Source organism: Bufo gargarizans, chromosome 5 (assembly GCF_014858855.1).
Source record: "Bufo gargarizans isolate SCDJY-AF-19 chromosome 5, ASM1485885v1, whole genome shotgun sequence".
Classification (NCBI taxonomy): domain Eukaryota; kingdom Metazoa; phylum Chordata; class Amphibia; order Anura; family Bufonidae; genus Bufo; species Bufo gargarizans.
In genome coordinates this window covers 12,484,462-12,506,620 of record NC_058084.1, presented here as the reverse complement: position 1 = coordinate 12,506,620, position 22,159 = coordinate 12,484,462, and the positions used below count along the sequence as shown (strand labels likewise).

The 22,159-nt window shown below is 40.0% G+C and overlaps 1 protein-coding gene across 1 annotated transcript in view; it reads left to right on the top strand.

Annotated features, from left to right (window-relative positions):
- Nucleotides 1–10,784, top strand: part of FAM135B (family with sequence similarity 135 member B) — a 106,456-nt gene extending 95,672 nt beyond the window's left edge. The window contains exons 17-19 of the mRNA XM_044293831.1: nucleotides 3,184–3,294; nucleotides 8,597–8,710; nucleotides 10,579–10,784. Of these exons, the coding sequence (XP_044149766.1) occupies nucleotides 3,184–3,294; nucleotides 8,597–8,710; nucleotides 10,579–10,784 (431 nt within the window). The remainder of the gene's footprint in view (nucleotides 1–3,183; nucleotides 3,295–8,596; nucleotides 8,711–10,578) is intronic.
- The last annotated feature ends 11,375 nt before the right edge of the window (nucleotides 10,785–22,159 follow it).

Sequence of the window (22,159 nt, the reverse complement as noted above, 5' to 3'; positions counted from 1 at the left end):
TGTTTCATCAGTTTCTTTGCAAAGTCTGCACTTGGCATCAGTTATTGAATTCAATCCTGGCTTTTATAGCATTAGTCCTAATAGCCTGTTCTCGTGTGGCCAGAATCAGTCCCTCTGTCTCTTTTCAAGATTAGTGTTGAGCGAATCGAAGTGCCTGAAGTGGACTTTGATCCGAATTTCATGAAAAATTCTGAAAAATTTCTGGCTGAAAATAAAAAAATTATACTCACCTTATCCAATTGCTCATGATAAGGCTGTCCACTCCCGTCTTGATTGAAGAAAACCCACCAAAGGACCTGTGGCAAGCATGATGACTTCACCACATGATCACATGGTGACGTTATCACACTCGCCACAGGTCCTTTGGCGAGTTTTCTTCAATCAAGACGGGAGCGGGTGGCCTCCCCGCAGGCAAGTGGATGAGGTGAGTATAATTTTTTTTTTTAAACCCCTGAATGGCTTAATGTGAGTCACAGATGCTGCGTTGATCAGTGCTGAACACAGCATCTGAGGGGTTAAATGCCGATCCATACAATATAATTAGAAACAATCCTAATTTCTTGAAGCAGCTGAATTTCAAAACTTCGCACATCTCAATTCCAGATGTCAACCATAGCTAGGTGTTTGCTTTGTCCACTTTGCCCTCAATGTTTTCCAAGAATTAGCCCTGCCAACTTTCAGCCTGTCACATTCCTAAGGCCTAAGGCAGACCTCCAGGACGTCTTGCAAACAGGACACAGGTAAGAATCAGACTAGGGACCAACAGAGTACTTTATTACACATGTAATAAAAGAACATGACAGTACAGCATGTTAAGCAATAGTATTAGAACTACCACAGAACCAAGTATACCGGCAGACCAGAGGCAAATGGAAACCAGCACAGAAGCAGATGCCTGGAACCAATGCAGAACGGAAGCATGGCGGTCTCAGGCCGAGCTGCACACAGACTAGAGATCCTCTCTCCAAAGAACCCAGGAGCCCTCTCACAGGAACAAACAAAGGAACAGAAGCAGTAAGGCACTGCAGGATAGACAAGGAACAGACACGATCAGAAGCAGTAGGCACTGCCAGGCTGGACTAAAGACAGGATCAGAAGCAGTTTAGCACTGCCAAGCTATCAGACGCAGTTAGAGCACTGCTAGGCTAAACATGAAACAGATACGATCAGGACACAGAACAGCTAGAGAACAACAGGCAAGGGAATAACATCAACATCATCACAGGACAGGTACAGAAGAACAGACAAAGCAACTACAACAGCACAACCACCATCATCACATTACCAGGCGACACCACACAGAAGGGCAGATGGCAAAATAAAAACTGGGTCAGCAGCAGGGGGCAACACCCAGCAAGGCACAAGACAGACTGACCACAAGCCCCACAGCTCATAGAAAGATATAGCTGTGATAAGGAGGGCACCTGATAAGACACATCCAGGAACAGACACGGGGCAGTTAACCCCACCAGAACCAGGAGTACCAGTAGCACAGCACACACAATCACAAGTGTCAGTTCACACCAGTCACAGAATGCTGCAGCCAGCACGCACAAACAATAACCAGCATACACAAGTTAACTGTAGCCAGTATGAGGTTACAGACAGCCAGCCTACACAGCAACAAGGAGTGACAGAACCGCACTGTGATATAAACAGACATGCATAATTAGGTCATGTTTACACACAAGGCCCCAGCCAGCATGCATCACAGAATTAGCATACACAGGTGTCAGCCTGCAGCCAGTACGCGAGAGAACCTGCAGCCAGCCTACACGGCAACAATGACAAGAACTGCACTAAGATGCAGACACGGGGAGTGCACACATACACAGGCATGGTTCACACAAGACACCGCAGCCAGCACACATTCCCAAGCAACGAGCAAACACAGGAGTCAGCCTGCAGCCAGTACGCAAGAGAGCATGCAGCCAGCCTACACGGCCAAAACGGTCACAGTGAACAGCACCGTGACACAGCCCTAGTTTTCACTATAAAAAAAAGTAGTTATGGGAAGCTCACAAAAATAGAGCATGACCTGCTACCATCCAATAGATAGACAATAAATATACAAAAAAAAACAGCTCACAAGAAGTCAATTACATAAAATTTAATCCCAACCTATAAAATTATGCCAGATATTGGCCAATCATACATACAAATATGATCTCTTGTGTGCTTGTGTGCTGACACGAACACACAAAATAGCAATATAAATTCTATTATGTAGGCCTCACAAAGGGACTTCAGACCTGAACTGGTCCTTCAAAATTGGGTTTTGGAAATTTTCTTAAAAATTCTAAGATTTGCTTCTAAACTTCTAAGCCTTCTAACATCCCAAAAAAAGAAAGTGCCATTTACAAAATGAAGCAAACATGAAGAAGACATATGGGAAATATAAAGTAATAACTATTTGAGGAGGTATCACTATCTGTTTTAAAAGCAGAGAAATTGAAATTTTTAAATTGCGAATTTTTCTAAATTCTTGGTAAATTTTGTATTTTTTTATAAATAAAAATGAAATATTTTGCCTCAAATTTACCACTGTCATGAAGTACAATATGTGACGAGAAAACAGTCTGAGAACGGCCTGGATAAGTAAAAGCGTTTTAAAGTTATCACCACATAAAGTGACACATGTCAGATTTGCAAAAAATGGCCTGGTCCTTAAGGTGAAAAATGGTTATATAACATTTTCTATCTCAATGGACAACCCCTTTAAGCCCCAGAAAAACCTGTGTAATAGATCAGTTAGGGTGGGTTTACACTAGAGTTAGGTATTCCGTTATGGCTTTCCTTGATAACATGGTTATAACGGAAAAAACAAAATGCCCAGACAGAATTCAAAACTGAAGCCTTTAAAAGGCATTCCGTTTGCTTTCCGTCCTAATAGAAGTCTACGGGAAAGCATAACGGATCTGTCTGGGTCCTGTTATGCAAGATGGAAAACACAAAGTCCTGTCGACAGGACATTGTTTTCCGTCTTGCATAACGGGACCCAGACGGATCCGTTTTTATTCCCATAGACTTCTATTAGGAATAACGGAAAGCCATAACGGAATCCCTAACGCTAATGTGAACCCACCCTGATTGGTATGTGAGCATGCTGGATATTATGACTACCTGATCGAGGGAACCAAAAGGTTGATTAGAAAATAAAAACACATGTTTTATGTTTTCCAGGTTTGTGGCTAATGCAGAAATTAAAAAAGTCGGGTTCCTTGCTGCAGCTGACCTTCAGAGATAATACTGATCTGCGGAAATCATTCTTGTATCAACTTAGCCTAAAACCCGGTATGTACTAATTATGTCAAAAGCCTCACATTGTGCATTCGGTCCTCAGATATTTCTTGCCATGTAATAAAGATGACACAACCAATCAAACAGGGACCAGAATGGCTGAAATATTATCAATGTTGTAGATTGTGTGGGTGCACATGAGAAATTCGGACAGGTCCACAAAGTCCTTATCCGCTGTTCACGTTAACATCATGACTTCTGTTTACAATGGGGCCATGAAAACTACACTGGATCCATTATCAACTGGATATTAAAAAGTCTTGGAAGGGAAGGGGAATAGATAGGGATATAAGCAGGGTATGTGCCCTGGTTGTTAGTTGCCAGGGGGATTCCAAGAACCCTACCTTCCTTGACCAGGGTATTTCACTAGAGGTCTAAGAGAAAAAACGGACTTCTTGCTCCATGAAGGGAAAACTAGCTACAACTCCACCAGAGGTACTACAGTCGTGGCCAAAAGTTTTGAGAATGACACAAATATAAATTTTCACAAAGTTTGCTGCTAAACTGCTTTTAGATCTTTGTTTCAGTTGTTTCTGTGATGTAGTGAAATATAATTACTCGCACTTCATATGTTTCAAAGGCTTTTATCGACAATTACATGACGTTTATGCAAAGAGTCAGTAATCGCAGTGTTGGCCCTTCTTTTTCAGGACCTCTGCAATTCGACTGGGCATGCTCTCAATCAACTTCTGGGCCAATTCCTGACTGATAGCAACCCATTCTTTCGTAATCACTTCTTGGAGTTTGTCAGAATTAGTGGGTTTTTGTTTGTCCACTCGCCTCTTGAGGATTGACCACAAGTTCTCAATGGGATTAAGATCTGGGGAGTTTCCACGCCATGGACCCAAAATGTCAACATTTTGGTCCCCGAGCCACTTAGTTATCACTTTTGCCTTATGGCACGGTGCTCCATCGTGCTGGAAAATGCATTGTTCCTCACCAAACTGTTGTTGGATTGTTAGAAGAAGTTGCTGTTGGAGGATGTTTTGGTACCATTCTTTATTCATGGCTGTGTTTTTGGGCAAAATTGTGAGTGAGCCCACTCCCTTGGATGAGAAGCAATCCCACACATGAATGGTCTCAGGATGCTTTACTGTTGGCATGACACAGGACTGATGGTAGCGCTCACCTTTTCTTCTCCGGACAAGCCTTTTTCCTGATGCCCCAAACAATCGGAAAGAGGCTTCATCGGAGAATATGACTTTGCCCCAGTCCTCAGCAGTCCATTCACCATATTTTCTGCAGAAGATCAATCTGTCCCTGATGTTTTTTTTTTTGAGAGAAGTGGCTTCTTTGCTGCCCTTCTTGACTCCAGGCCATCTTCCAAAAGTCTCCCTGTGCATGCAGATGCGCTCACACCTGCCTGCTGCCATTCCTGAGCAAGCTCTGCACTGGTGGCACTCCGATCCCGCAGCTGAATCCTCTTTAGGAGACGATCCTGGCGCTTGCTGGACTTTCTTGGATGCCCTGAAGCCTTCTTAACAAGAATTGAAACTCTTTCCTTAAAGTTCTTGATCCTATAAATTGTTGATTGAGGTGAAATCTTAGTAGCCACAGTATCCTTGCCTGTGAAGCCATTTTTATGCAACGCAATGATGGCTGCACGCGTTTCTTTGCAGGTCACCATGGTTAACAATGAAAGAACAATGATTTCAAGCATCACCCTCCTTTTAACATGTCAAGTCTGCCATCTTAACCCAATCAGCCTGACATAATGATCTCCAGCCTTGTGCTCTTCAACATTCTCACCTGAGTTAACAAGACGATTACTGAAATGATCTCAGCAGGTCCTTTAATGACAGCAATGAAATGCAGTGGAAAGTTTTTTTGGCGATTAAGTTCATTTTCATGGCAAAGAAGGACTATGCAATTCATCTGATCACTCTTCATAACATTCTGGAGTATATGCAAGTTGCTATTATAAAAACTTAAGCAGCAACTTTTCCAATTTCCAATATTTATGGTCACCTTATGCCACATCTCAGGATATTTTTATCATAGAGAATGGTAAGAAAATACACATCTGTACATTTTCCTGTTTCATGGAATAACATAGCTGACACAACCTTTCTATGCCCACATAGCCATATAATAGAAGCAGTATACATTTGTATGCAGTGAACTCCACCTAGTGGTGACTGCAGGCAGACAGAATTGCATAATATATTTCTGTAGCTTTACGGGAAACTTAGTGTCCTTGAAACCAGAGCTCCAGTTCTTATAAAGATGTTGTTACAAAGCGGATGCGGATCTGCTGTGTCTACTGAACAAATTTGACTTGGGGCTGCTCCTAGGGGAATTACCTAAGTGCCTCACCCTGACCTTCACCATTTAACCCCTATATTGAAATTTTGACAGCTGCTGCAAGGTAAACCACTAAGCCGCTAACTTTTGGAGTAGTCTCTGCTCAAGTGACCCATGGAGGTCAAGAGAGGGACCAGGCAAAACTGTAGTCGGGGACAGGCCAAGGTCAGGACAGGCAGAGAACGAGCAATCCAAGTGCAATCAGTCTGAGGTCAGGCAGATAGTTCAGGGTCAGAACAGAGAATAAGTCATAGATCAGCTTAGGCAGAGAAGGGTCCAAATCTGGAAACTAGAGGTTAGTACATGAGAAGACAAACAAGTGATATGTCCACTTTGCAGGATACTACAGTATTGGATCTTGTTGCTCAGGTACCCTCTCACAGGGGATACCATAGGGAGGTCTGCCATTAGCTGGACAGATTAGGATGTGCATGCGCTGGCCCTTTAGAAGCCCAAAAGAGCATGTGCATGCACCCAACGAGCAGAGGGAAGCAGGAAATAGATCGCTGCCTGTGTAGTGGACAGAACCATGTTACCCAAGCATGCCGGACAGAAGGTGAACGATGCTGACAGGTGCAAACTACCAGAATCTTACAGTGGAGGAACGGGTGAGCAAAGAGACGGCAATGTCCACCGAAAGGAGTGGAGCAGCACCAGTCACATACTGCTGTCATACTAGATATATTATGAAATGACTCCTCACAATATCAGAAATAATTGAGCAAAGTTAAAGGAACAGTAATAATCAAAAAAATATATATTTTTAAGTTCATTTAGAAAAATTGTAATCATTCAAATTTGCTACGAATTTTAAACCTTGCTAACCATGACATACTAAAATATGCCAAAATGAAAGTACAGGTCCCATGGCGCACTTGGCTGTTTCCACAATACCTACAGAAATTCAGTTAGAGAGTTGTGCACATGCATGGTCACCTCTCCACCTGGACGTGCATGTTAGTGGTCACCTCAACAGGTAGAAGATGGATAGAAAGACCATGTTGCTCCACACCTATCAGAAATTAGGGATTGGCCATAAATGTCCATTATGGACATACCCCTTTAACGAGGATTTGTCAGGGTTTCTACCAGACTGCAACACTATTCTTGCTGCCAAAAATATCAGAACCCACAAAGACCCTGCTAAAGTAAATGTACAGTCGTGGCCAAAAGTTTTGAGAATTACACAAATATTGGAAATTGGATAAGTTGCTGCTTAAGTTTTTATAATAGCAATTTGCATATACTCCAGAATGTTATGAAGAGTGATCAGATGGATTGCATAGTCCTTCTTTGCCATGAAAATTAACTTAATCCCCCCAAAAACTTTCCACTGCATTTCATTGCTGTCATTAAAGGACCTGCTGAGATCATTTCAGTAATCGTCTTGTTAACTCAGGTGAGAATGTTGACGAACACAAGGCTGGAGATCATTATGTCAGGCTGATCGGGTTAAAATGGCAGACTTGACCTGTTAAAAGGAGGGTGATGCTTGAAATCATTGTTCTTCCATTGTTAACCATGGTGACCTGCAAAGAAACGCGTGCAGCCATAATTGCGTTGCATAAAAATGACTTCACAGGCAAGGATATTGTGGCTACTAAGATTGCACCTCAATCAAAAATTTATAAGATCATCAAGAACTTCAAGGAAAGAGGTTCAATTCTTGTTAAGAAGGCTTCAGGGCATCCAAGAAAGTCCAGCAAGCGCCAGGATCGTCTCCTAAAGAGGATTCAGCTGCGGGATCGGAGTGCCACCAGTGCAGAGCTTGCTCAGGAATGGCAGCAGGCAGGTGTGAGCGCATCTGCACGCACAGTGAGGCGAAGACTTTTGGAAGATGGCCTGGTGTCAAGAAGGGCAGCAAAGAAGCCACTTCTCTCCAAAAAAAACATCAGGGACAGATTGATCTTCTGCAGAAAATATGGTGAATGGACTGCTGAGGACTGGGGCAAAGTCATATTCTCCGATGAAGCCTCTTTCCGATTGTTTGGGGCATCAGGAAAAAGGCTTGTCCGGAGAAGAAAAGGTGAGCGCTACCATCAGTCCTGTGTCATGCCAACAGTAAAGCATCCTGAGACCATTCATGTGTGGGGTTGCTTCTCATCCAAGGGAGTGGGCTCACTCACAATTTTGCCCAAAAACACAGCCATGAATAAAGAATGTTACCAAAACACCCTCCAACAGCAACTTCTTCCAACAATCCAACAACAGTTTGGTGAAGAACAATGCATTTTCCAGCACGATGGAGCACCGTGCCATAAGGCAAAAGTGATAACTAAGTGGCTCGGGGACCAAAACGTTGACATTTTGGGTCCATGGCCTGGAAACTCCCCAGATCTTATTCCCATTGAGAACTTGTGGTCAATCCTCAAGAGGCGGGTGGACAAACAAAAACCCACTAATTCTGACAAACTCCAAGAAGTGATTATGAAAGAATGGGTTGCTATCAGTCAGGAATTGGCCCAGAAGTTGATTGAGAGCATGCCCAGTCAAATTGCAGAGGTCCTGAAAAAGAAGGGCCAACACTGCAAATACTGACTCTTTGCATAAATGTCATGTAATTGTTGATAAAAGCCTTTGAAACGTATGAAGTGCGTGTAATTATATTTCACTACATCACAGAAACAACTGAAACAAAGATCTAAAAGCAGTTTAGCAGCCAACTTTGTGAAAACTAATATTTGTGTCATTCTCAAAACTTTTGGCCACAACTGTATACTCTGTGTCTGTTTGTCGCCACCCAGTGGCTGTGTTATGAATTGCATCCTAACCAGACTTTTCTAGGATATTGTATTAAATTTGTTTTGTTAGAAAGTGCAGTCCTTAACTGAATTCAAGCAAATTTAAGAGTGTACACATCTGGATACTGATGCATACCAAGATATGTTGACCTTTATTACAGTGCTCAAATGTAATGTGAACAAAACCGTAGTCAGGATTTGCAAAATTTCATGAACAGGTTTCATCACTTATCATGTCACTCTTTTTACAGGGCTTCAGTATTTTAAAAATGTTGTCTTGGTGGCCTCTCCACAAGACCGCTATGTTCCATTCCATTCTGCCAGGATTGAGATGTGTAAAAACGCCATCAAGGACAAGCACACGGGTACGGTATCATATAGGATAAAGTCACAATATATATATTTTTTTGTTCTTTTGATTTTTTTTTTCTCTAGTATGGGATTATAGTCCCAAATAATAAAGTAGCTTCTCTGGCCGATCTCCTTGCATGGGTGATGATTATATTGGGTTACTGTAAATTGCCCATCAATTACTCTGCGGAGAAGATAAAAACTATAAAACCACCGAACCAGTCCTTTAAAAAATGTTGTTGTAAAAAAATAACAACAAAAAAAAAAACAACAACATGTATCCTGCATTAGCAGCTGAGAAATTAGCAAAACCTGATTAAGCCTGCTTAACTGACTGTGGTGGAAGTTGTTACTTAAAAGGGGTCAATTACCCGTCACGTTCATCCTGCTCTGATTCCACAGAGTCATTTAGTACCATGAGAGCTGGAGCTAATGATACAAAGTGTAAGCAATGCCAAAAAGAAACTTCAACAAATTTATTATAATTTTCATGACAGTTTTCCCAAAAAAAATCATAAAAGAGAGTCTATCACCAATCTGTCATTCACTGATAAACCCGGCACAGTGCCTTGTAGGGATAGCCCAGCCGAATGTGATGGTACTTTTTACTTAGCGATCCGGCTACTACTCTTAATCTGTATGCAAATGAGCAGTTAAGTGCACCAAGGTTGGGCCCGTGCCACTCTGTGTACCCTTGCTCCTCCTGCTTCCCCTTGCAGCTCCTCCCTCTCCTCCTTGATCTTCAGGGTCCAAGGTCCTGCATAGTCATCTCGCCTGGTCCCGTCATTCAAGAAAGAGAGAAAGTGGCTGGCAAAGGAAGAAGGATAAGCAAGGGTGCACAGAGTGGTGTGGTCTCCCCCTCCCTCACTTAATCGCTCATTTGTATATGGATCAAAACTTTTTTAGCCAGGATGAAGCAATGGATCCCTAAATGAAAGGTATCAACTGAGATAGCCCTACAAGACATTATGCCTGGTTCAGACTTTAATAACAATCCCTTTAATAGGGATAGGGAGGGATAGGGATCCATTTTGTCTATATGCCCTATTTTTTAATGCTTTGAGTGTATACACATGGGTATCTTGGCAAAGTAAAAATCCACCCGACCATTGTACATTCTCTTGGCCACCAATATAGTCCTGTGTCCAAGACCCTTTGTGCATTCTGGATCATCTGCATTTACCCAATCCTAAGGGGATCTAGGGTCAGCCTAAAACTCTTCTGAGTATGCACCTGACAAATGAGCACTATATACCATAGGCTTTGTCATTTAATGTAACCTAAGCAGCAACAGAGTCAGTCAGCAGTGAGAAATCTCTAATTCTTGTCTTCTGCTAGTCAATAGTGTTGGGTGCAAATATTCGAATAGCGAATATTAATCGCGAATATCGGCACTTCGAGAATTTGCAAATATTTAGACTATAGTGATTATGGTATATTTGTATTTTCGAATATTCTAGATGTTTTTTTCATCTAATCCATGATCCCTCCCTGCTTCTTGCTTGTGGGCCAATGAGAAGGCTGCAATGTCGTTGTCTGAGTTTAGCAACATCCCTAGCAACCAATAGGAAAGCTGCCTCCCCCTTACTATATAAGAACCTCCCCAGCAGCCATTTTCTGTAGTTTTTTTAAAGTTCTGAGAGAGAGAGCAGTGACATTGCTGTGCTCTGTGCTTTCCACTCATTACATTAGATAGTTAGTTAGATAGCTTATATATATAATACAGATAGTTAGTGGGAGGTAGTCAGTGTAGGTTAGATCCTGATATAGTGTAGCTGTTGCAGTGCAGGGTGTTAGGTAGTGTTATAGTGTATCTTAAAGACATATTTTTTTTATCTTTTAGATTTTAAAAAAATATATATCAAATTACTTTCCATTCTAGGTCCTATCTACACTGAAATGATCAACAATCTCCTCCAGCCAGTGATGGAGTCCAAGGACTGCACTTTAATTCGGCACGATGTGTTTCACGCTCTCCCAAATACAGCAAATACCCTCATTGGGCGAGCCGCTCACATAGCTGTGTTGGATTCAGAGCTCTTTCTGGAAAAGTTTTTCCTTGTTACAGGTCTCAGCTACTTCAAATGACCTCTTGTCTTGTCAGGAATCTCGAGAGTGTATAATATTCACAAACCAAAAAGTTTTCTGAGGAAAGACTGTAAGTTTGAACACATGAAAAATTTTGAAAATTGCCTTTTTCTCCTCATTTGCTGTACTTCTGGAAATCCCTAGGTAGCATCATACTGTATTTATGTCATTTTACTATTAAGAATTTTTTGAATAATGTTCTAAGTAGAGCCCACCCTGAACCAGAAGGTTTCAACCTCCAACTTTTTGATGGACACAGAAGACTGGCCCAAAAATGTGCTTAATCTGACATGATAATGCTTATGGGTCTTACTGTGTCAGTATTCATTTTTCTGGCAAAATACACCACCAGTCCCGCTCACCCCTGGGCCACAAAGGCTAACGCTGTTGACTAATAGATCTTCCTCCCTCTCAGTCACCAGAAAAACTCTTCGACCTTCTGAGAATGTCACACATCACAACAATCCCTGTACATGCAGTCATTTATAAAAAAATAAAATAAAGTATTATTAAAGAACCCATGATAAGGAAATATTTAGTAAGCTCAGTAGGTACTCAACAGTAAAAGTCCAATGATTAGAGAGAGAGATCTTTTCTAGATGTGATAATATGGACCTTCAACCGTCAATAAAGAGCATGACATACCTGTCCAAAAATTAAAATGTAAAACTCAAACGTACTATAGGAAAGAAGTATAGGAAAACCTTTGCAAAATAAATAGTTACATAAATACACACATAAAAAAAAATATTTAATAAATATTTGTTCAACATTTTATGTTTTTTATGGAAATATAGAACTTATATTTTATAAATTGTTAAATGATTATTATTATTATTATTATTATTATTATTATTAAAGTATTAAGGATAAAAAGAGATTGTCCAAGACTAGAAAACATAGCAGATTTCAGTCTCACAAAGGCACCACACTCATTCACAGGTTGTGTGTTGTATTGCAGCTTAGTCCTATTCACTTCAATAGATTTAACTGTCATATCAGGCACAACACATTGGCAGGTGTGGTGCTCTTTTTGGAAGAAAGCTGCCATTGTTCTCTAGTCCTGGATGATCGCTTTAAGTAAATACATTGCTTTTATTCATGGTGTAAAATATTCATGGCAATTTCAGGAAGAAATAGGATGTATGTGTCGGACTAGGGTACCCAGGGCCCACCAGTAAAATGTATTTTGGGGGCCCACCGTATGGATACATTCAAATGTGATAAATAATTTAAAAAGTTTTTTATATGAACACAGGCTGGTTGAGGTGCTGTACATTGAATATATGTATGTAGTGCAGTAAGTCTACTGTGTATGTGCCACTTGTGTGAGGGGTGGGAGACTAGGGGCCCACCTTGCTCAGGGGCCCACCAGGGGATTCCCCTGTACCCCTGTGGGCCAGTCCAAGCCTGGATGTAGTGAAGACAAAGGTTTAAGAAAATGGGGAAATAATTGACAAAAAAACAAGATCTACCTGTATAGTGTATGTATGCTTCAAAAGTATGTGAACCCCTGCAAGGGCATACCTGATGGATGTGAATTTATATTTGATTTCTGTTGATGCTGCAATACATTGTATTCTATTATTTCATCATATTTGCTTTGTTGAATTTGCATAAAGTTAGCTCTATCTGTTAAAGGACATCTGTCAGCAGTTCTGTCCCTATGACACCGGCTGACCTGTTCCATGTGCGCTCGGCAGATAAAGACATCTGTGTTGGTCCCGTGTTCCTATGTGCCCGCTTTGCATGTTTTATTATTTGCAAATGAGGCTCTAGGAGCAACGGGCTCAGCTCTCTCTGCAATGGCAGCACCCCCGTTGCTCCTAGACGCTCATTTGCATATAATAACACATAATTTTTCTCAGCCATGCGGGCACATATGTACATGGGACCAACACAGATGCCTTTAAATAGTTGGCAATTATTTGCAATTTTGAAGTGTTTAACATGCAGGAAAAATTAGCTAATGATAACCAATTAAATTTAAGAACCCCCAAAAAATGGCATCCACTAAATATAATAAATACAATCCATTACTGAGCCCCTTAAATACATTTTAATTATTTTTTTTCACTTAAATTATCTACATTTTTCTGTTTTTTAATACTTTAAATAATTTACTTAAATAAAATTTAATTTACTCGTTTCTTATTTTCATTTAGAATAAAAGGTTGTGAGTGCGAAAATTACTAAATTTTTATAAATTTTTCAAATATTTTTGCATAGTGTATTTTTATTTAGTCTGTGAGTCATTTCTAAAAAAAATTTTTTCACATGGGTACATTTTGTCAGAGTTTCGATCTATTGAGAATCCTATTTCCATTTTAAGTCTGTCTTGAGATTTTGAATTATTCTATATTTTTTACATAACTAAAACATTCCATATGCAAGAATCATTTTATGTACATGAATTCCGTCAGCTAGGAAAGATCTTTTTTTTTTTTTTATAGCATCGGCTGTAGACTTACACAATTATGTTGAGTATTTTAGCAATAATTGTTCAATATGGGGTATAAAAATATACAATGAAAAAAACATCTCATATCATATCCTCTCTGTTTTATAAAACAGCTGCTCTCTATTGTATATATTGTACAGACGATCTGTCTATTGCTGCCTCTTATAAGAGTATATACCTGTCTGATCGCTCTATAGGCTCTGTACATTCATAATATACAAATGATGCTATGTAAATGATATTTTGTGAAGTCGTGGTACAAAGTGTAAATTACATTTCAGATATTAAGCTTGTTCTATATTTATATATTTAGAAATCTATATGTAATTAGTTATTAATTATTATTATTATTTTATATTCTCATCTACAATACAATACCGTTATGTTTCATTATTTTTTTTACATCTTTTGTGGCCTCAAATATGAACCAACACATTTCTTTTTCCATTTTCACTAAAAAAAATTAAGGTTTGTCAAATGATGTCTATCTATCTCCCTCTCTCTCTCTCTCGCTCTCTATCTCTCTATCTCTCTATTGATATAGCTAGCTAGATGATAGATTATAGCTCTTATTGGTTATATATACTGTAGCTCATAGATTTTTTAAAAATATAAGCATTACTCACCTGCACTGATTCTCTGCCACTTTCGTTTCGACACTGCTCCGGTCTCTGCTGCTGGCCACTTCTTGGACCTGGCTTCACACACTGGAAGATAAAGACCTTCTCAGCCAATTACCAGCCATTGCAATGGTCCCTTCAGCCCGTGATTGGCTGATAAGGCCTTTTCTGTCACAACCTCTATGTCTAGCCAGCACTGAGAGGTGGAGAACAGTAGGGACCAGAGCACCGGAGAACAGTAGGGACCAGAGCACCATCGGAACAGCAGTGGCAGGAGATCTTTGAGGATGAGCGTGGCTTCTTTTTATTTTTAACCACTTGTGAGACAGATATAAACATAATAATGCTAGGTAACCTCTTAAATTCCAAGTAATTATTAGAATTTCACCCATTTCATATTTTAATGCCTTGTAGGTAAAAAAAAATATATACAGACGTGGACAAAATTGTTGGTACCCTTTGGTCAATGAAAGAAAAAGTCACAATGGTCACAGAAATAACTTTAATCTGACAAAAGTAATAATAAATTAAAATTCTATAAATGTTAACCAATGAAAGTCAGACATTGTTTTTCAACCATGCTTCAACAGAATTATGTAAAAAAATAAACTCATGAAACAGGCATGGACAAAAATGATGGTACCCCTAACTTAATATTTTGTTGCGCAACCTTTTGAGGCAATCACTGCAATCAAACGCTTCCTGTAACTGTCAATGAGACATCTGCACCTCTCAGCAGGTATTTTGGCCCACTCCTCATGAGCAAACTGCTCCAGTTGTGTCCGGTTTGAAGGGTGCCTTTTCCAGACTGCATGTTTCAGCTCCTTCCAAAGATGCTCAATAGGATTGAGGTCAGGGCTCATAGAAGGCCACTTTAGAATAGTCCAATTTTTTCCTCTTAGCCATTCTTGGGTGTTTTTAGCGGTGTGTTTTGGGTCATTGTCCTGTTGCAAGACCCATGACCTGCGACTGAGACCAAGCTTTCTGACACTGGCTAGTACATTTCTCTCTAGAATTCCTTGATAGTCTTGAGATTTCATTGTACCCTGCACAGATTCAAGACACCCTGTGCCAGACGCAGCAAAGCAGCCCCAGAACATAACAGAGCCTCCTCCATGTTTCACAGTAGGGACAGTGTTCTTTTCTTGATATGCTTCATTTTTTCGTCTGTGAACATACAGCTGATGTGCCTTGGCAAAAACTTCGATTTTTGTCTCATCTGTCCACAGGACATTCTCCCAGAAGCTTTGTGGCTTGTCAACATGTAGTTTGCATATTCCAGTCTTGCTTTTTTATGATTCGTTTTCAACAATGGTGTCCTCCTTGGTCGTCTCCCATGTAGTCCACTTTGGCTCAAACAACGACGGATGGTGCGATCTGACACTGATGTTCCTTGAGCATGAAGTTCACCTTGAATCTCTTTAGAAGTCTTTCTAGGCTCTTTTGTTACCATTCGGATTATCCGTCTCTTAGATTTGTCATCAATTTTCCTCCTGCGGCCACGTCCAGGGAGGTTGGCTACAGTCCCATGGATCTTAAACTTATGAATAATATGTGCAACTGTACTCACAGGAACATCTAGTTGCTTGGAGATGGTCTTATAGCCTTTACCTTTAACATGCTTGTCTATAATTTTCTTTCTGATCTCTTGAGACAGCTCTTTCCTTTGCTTCCTCTGGTCCATGTCGAGTGTGGTACACACCATATCACCAAACAACACAGTGATTACCTGGAGCCATATATATAGGCCCAATGGCTGATTACAAGGTTGTAGACACCTGTGATGCTAATTAGTGGACACACCTTGAATTAACATGTCCCTTTGGTCACATTATGTTCTGTGTTTTCTAGGGGTACCATCATTTTTGTCCATGCCTGTTTCATGAGTTTATTTTTTTACATAATTCTGTTGAAGCATGGTTGAAAAACAATGTCTGACTTTCATTGGTTAACATTTATAGAATTTTAATTTATTATTACTTTTGTCAGATTAAAGTTATTTCTGTGACCATTGTGACTTTTTCTTTCATTGACCAAAGGGTACCAACAATTTTGTCCACGTCTGTATATTATCTTTATTAAAGGAGTCCTATTATTTTCTAAATACTGCCATAATATGTCACCAATAGAAGTCTATGGGACCCTATTGTGCCTCCATATGCCTTCAAACTCCCACAGAGCCATGAAGATGTTTTTATTGTGAGATTCAGACCTAAATAAAAAATCACCCCATGAGCTATCGACTGACATTTAACAAAATATGGTGTCAAAAGGAGGAGCATACAGACAATAGGGACTTTGTTTCAAGCACATGGCCCTAAAATTTAGTTTTTCCATGATTGATTTTAAGGAAATATTGACTGGATAGTAGTAAGACATGAACACGGCAGATCACGGAGCCTTATGGAGGTACACAGAGTCCCTATGAACCAGTACCACAGATTTTTAGGAACTGTGTTCCATCATATGATGTCTCTGTATGGTGCAGTGATATATATTGAAATTATTTCATAGGAGGAATGCCACAAGGGGAGTATACATCTCTAGTATGTCATCTGATGGAGCATGCAACAGAATCTAAAGAACATTTTCCATAAAAAAATCTAAGGCATTGGCTTTGACTTCTATGGGTGGCCTATTACAATCTGTACAAATAAAAAATTGGATGGATCTGGGGGTTTGCTCACAATAATAACAAAAATCTCCTATCCAAAGGTTTTGACCACGATCATGAAAATGACGGTCCCATTGCTCCAAATTAATGGATCAGCAGGTTGAACGGGTGCACTGCCACACCATTTACTCTCTATGAGACTGACAAATAGCTGAGCGCTAACCCTCTTTAAAATCTCATTGATGGTTGTTTACCGATCCTCAAAATGGTTTTGCCCAGTCTTTGTTTTTGACAGAAAGGTGACCATAAAAATAGTTGACTGTGCTCACACACCTTCTTAGGGCATATAGGGATCCCCACCATTGGACTCCCATTGATAAGACTTTTATACCATGCCCATATCTAGCTATCAATCATTTTGGCATTCCGTGATGATAATCAAGGTTTATAGCTCATCACCTTGTTTATCTTCTGTGTGCACATCCTGTTGAGTTTGGCTTTAGGACACTTTTTTAATATTTAAATAGGTTTGTCAGAAAAATTCTATTTTTTTATATATTAGGCACAATTGATTTAAACAAATTATGTAGTTTTACTCACCTCACTGAATCTCTGTTGCTGCCGTTCCAAGACTTAGCAGGTTTACATTGGTCTTCACTTCCTCATCAGAAAATGCTTGCTGATGCCTTCTCAGCTAATTTATTTATTATTTATTATACGCACTTATATAGCGCTACTATATTCCACAGCACTCTACAGACATTAGCATCAGGCTGTCCCCAATGGGGCTCACAATCTAAGGTCCCTATCAATATGTCTTTGGAGTGTGGAAGGAAACTGGAGTACCCGGAGGAAACCCACGCAAACACAGGGAGAACATACAAACTCTATGTAGATGTTGCCCTTGGTCGAATTCAAACCTAGGACCCCAGCGCTGCAAGACAACAGTGCTAACCACTGAGCCACCGTGCTGCTAATAACTGGCCACAGAGGTTAATCTCCTCAGCCAGTTACTGGCAGGTATCTCAATCCATTTCCTGTGTTAGGACCAGAAAGTATAGACCAGGGAGGGCCTGGAAAGTGTCGGATAAGTGGGGGATCTGTGAGGTGAGTAATGATTCTTTTTAATAACCTATTATATCCCATATATTAGACATTTGATCTCAGTGTACAACCCATATAATCAGTTTGTCCATGTTTTGAACTGACTGAGAGATTCGGGAAAACTCTATCCACTTTTAAAGTACAAAAATGTTTGCAAATGGCAATATCACCTACTGTACTTTTCACATTATACGGAAATGGCAATTGATGTGCCTCACAGGAGAGCGATTAGATTATCATAACCCCGAGGCATTTAAAGTTAGAAATGTCAGACAAAAAAGAGGAACACTTTCATAATCTATTCTGTTATGGACTATTTGACTCTCAAGGAGAAAATAAGCTCCTAATCGCAGTGCCTGGAGTGTTTCTCAATGGTAAATGTCAGCAGTGAGCGGGGACCAACAGCGTGAGCCATGAACATTTGTAAGTAACATTATTGAAAGTCAATTTTCAGCCAGTGACACAAATACAAGGTAAAATGTGTCAGGCAAAATGTTTTTGTCATTGAAAGGGCTCAAAAAATTGTAACAAAAAAAAATTATGTACCATACATTGTCATGTAATATTTTACTCTTTGCTTCTATAACATTTGAATGTAATGCTTTAAGTCACTGTGACAACTTATTACGGACTGGTTCTAAGTAGCATATATATATACTGTATCATAACGGCTTAGAAGTAATAAGCGGGTCAACAGTGCTTATACTGTACTACTATTTTTCTATGCCGGCTTGAGAGTAGTTGTGCTTGTGGCTCTTGCAATGTAAAAATAAAATAAAATAAAATTATATTGTTGTTTACGTTTGGTGTGACGAGTTCTTGTATTGAGTATTAATTTAATTTATTGTCTTTATATGGAAGGATGGTCCTCAAATAACTGCACACATTTTTCTTAATGTGTCTGCAGTTCTGCCGAGAACATGCAGCTGCAAGAGAAGCGAGATGACTGTTAGAGACAGTCTGTGCCTTATCAATTCCAGATGGCTCCAGGATATGCAAGGTCTTTACAGACTTCGATCAGCGCTACAAATAATGTAAGGAGGGAGCATTATATGGTGCTAAAATGTAAGCATCTAGGATATCATTTAAATGGATGATAGGTGGAGTCTCCTAGCTTTCAATTCCATGGACAACCTAAGATGAGGACCCCTTCTATGACATAAATATGCCCGGATTTGGACTTGGGAGGGTGATTGTCTTCAAAATTTGTTGCATCACATGTTTTGACCAGCTATCTAAGGTAATGGTCCCAGTGAGCACACACATCTAAAAACCACATTGGAGGGACTTTTAAACTACGTTGTTTTTTTGGCCGGGAAATTTTGCATGTAATACCAGAGTTTTTTCTGCACATACAGCTGTGGTACTACAGGCCTAATAGCTCTGTCATTAATTATCCATTTGAAAAGCATGGCCATGGCACATGGAGGTGTTTTTTTAGGCAGCTGCTAAATGAGATCATACCATCATTGTCACCAGAGTTAGGAAGATATCTCATTAAAGGAACAGTACAAGATTTCACTATTGTTGGCCTATCCTCAGGAGGCCATCAATAGTAAAATCCTGGATACCGGAGTTTGACACCCTGACCCCTTGGAGTAGCTCTTGCAGTAGAAGTGAGTGCCAGAATGACACTGTGTAGTGGATGTAGCTGGTGACTACATAGAAATGGATGGTAACGAACTCTGTACATAATGGATGCTGCTGTATAGTTTGGGTGCTGTCTTCTACCGTTGGAGCGGCAAGGGTGCAGGGTGTCGGACTCCAGACAATCAGATATTTATAGCCTATCTCGAAGACAACCCCTAGAACATGGAAAGTCACTGAGACACCTAACCATCTATCCAACCCATATGCACATGGACTATGAGAAAGGAAGAGTTCCAAAAATTTCCACATAATGCTGAGAACATTAAATCCCCGCTTCATCCATGTATTGGACTAGACCTGAAGGTCAGTTTCTGAGAAGACAATTTTCAATAGTTTTGTAAAACTGGCTGCTACACCTGAATAGAAAATGCAAATACTGTATTTCTGTAGATAAAAGAGATGTAATTACCAAACTTAATCTTTAACTTTTTGTGTGCTAGAATTTGGCCATTTTTACATTGTGAGTGAATGTCCTTTAAAATAGCATCACATTTTCTAAGTCTTAAAATACTGACAGACTTGCTCCTGACTAGAGATAGAATTTTGATTCTAATCAGTTCTCCTGACAGATTTTTTTATTTTTTAAATCTGATTTGTTTTTCGGTATATAAAGAGAGAGCTTCTTGGCTGATTCGAAACAAAACTAATTTTATAAACTCTCTCCTCTCAACTCCTGACCACCTCTCTGGACCAATATTATCCTAGCAAGTCTTAAAAGTGGAATCGTGCAAACAATATTAGATTAAACTCTTAAAGGGGATATGTTACCTACCCCCCTCTAGTCCTATCATATGCAGTACTATAAGAATAGGACTGCTCCTATATGCTCCTGCTCGCCAATTGATGTGTCCATACTCAACCCTGTTTTCTCTCTAACAAACTGCCACTAGAATACATTGAGAGGACTCGTGAGCGCATGCTTAGGACTTCTCTCTATTATGTGTGTGCTCAGAAGTCTTCTCAATGGGTTCCAGTGTTAGTTTGAAAACTTGGGTGACATACAATAACAGACTGGCTAAAGACCCTAGAGCTAAATTTCCTGGTGGTCCAACAACCAGAGGGCTGCCTGAGTCCTCCTCAAGGCCACAGGCTGGGTACATAATGACCAGATGCTCTCAGCATTAATTCATGTAGGAGTATGAGGTACTGATGCAAATGACCAACCTGTCCACAGGTGCTCTTCTGAATTTAACTGTATTGTCATTCTCAGAACAGTGATACAGAATACTGTGGTGAGGGTGACAGTATCTTGTACTGCACTGTGGGATTTGGTACTGCTGTGGTGGTATTTTGTGCTGCACTAGAGTATTGCTGGCCCTGTATACTAGAGCTTCATGTATCTACTTGTGTTGCCCACCTTCTGTCAATTTGGACCCACCTATAACACAAGGCCACTTTTAGTTTTTTTTTCCAGGTCTACTTTAAGTTACCATAAATTACATAAATTAGCAATCAGCGAGAATAATACTATTCATGTAACACCACATCTATCACATACAATTTATAATACCAGTGTCTTCTTGTGTGGCAGGCTGTCCCATAAAGGTTTTTTTTTTTTTTTACAAACTCCTCCTCCTAGGCAGACCTGCAAAAGGAAGCATACTTAACTGCTTTCCGATTCTGGCTCTTGGATCCTTCCCTCTATGGCCTCCGCTGATCTGCTTGGGTCCCCGAATGTAAACTTCCAGTTTGATGCTGTTGCAGCCAATTAATGGCCGCAGCGGTGACCTCCACCCCTTGTGCCAAGTGACCATTTGACATGATTAGAGATGAGCGAATCGAAGTTGACGAAGTGGAATTCAATCCGAATTTCAGGAAAAATTCAAATTGCACCGAATCCGAATTTCCTCCCGCTTTGTGGTAACGAATCTAATTTTTTAATGGCTGCTGCATGTGCGAGGACATGGAGCAAGGAACTCTGGGAACAAGGGATCACCAACAATGCCATGCATGCATCCAATCAGCAGCCAGTCCTGTGTTGTCACAGCCCTGTAAATAGCCTCAGCCATCTTGGATTCAGCCATTTTCCAGTGTACTTAGTGCAGGGAGAGACGTCAGCAGCCTCTAGGGACAGTGCTAGGAAAGACTTCATTGTGCTTAAAAAAAAATGATTTAGTGCAAAGTGCAGAGAAAGATTATTCAAGGTGTAGGGAAAGGAAAGGGGAGGTTCAGTAAGGTAGGTTACAGACTGGGTAATAGGAATGTAAATTAAGTTCCAGCACTCACGATTTCTTGGCAGCTAAAATCTTCATCTTTTATTCAGGCCGTAAACAAAAATAGACAGGACATCCACCCACAAGTGCAGCAAACTTGACGCGTTTCGAACCGAAGTTCTTAATCTTAACTATGAACAGTGTCTCCTCTGGTGGTTTTTTCCTAGTTTGAGAACAATTATTCCACCTCCACCTGGAGGGTGGGGGAATGGAGGAGGAGAAAAGCAATTTAACCTCTTGCTCCCCAGATAAGGCACTGTTCATATGTTTTACAATGCAAATAAATTACGCATCCATATAAAGCCACAGTTTTTTACATAAATATAAAGTGAAATTTACCACAAATAAAGCAGTGAACATACTTAAAAATGCAATAAAGTATCAAATGTTGAAATGAGAGTAGAATACAACACCAGGTATACATAAATAAAAAACTTGATTAGTATAAAGTCGTATGTGTTGCTATTGTATATACTGATAAACATCCAGCAATATAGGATATACGTATATATAATGGGTTAAGTATTCAGAATTATTGTGGTCCAGCTACAACATAACACTAACAAAAAATATAAATCAACTTTATTACTATTTACGACAAACACATTGTCCACAAATGTCCACAAATGTCCAGGCGTACACCAGACCATCGAAGTGATTGGCCAATGTATATATTAAAAATAGCCCTAAACTGCAAATCCTAAGACTAGGCC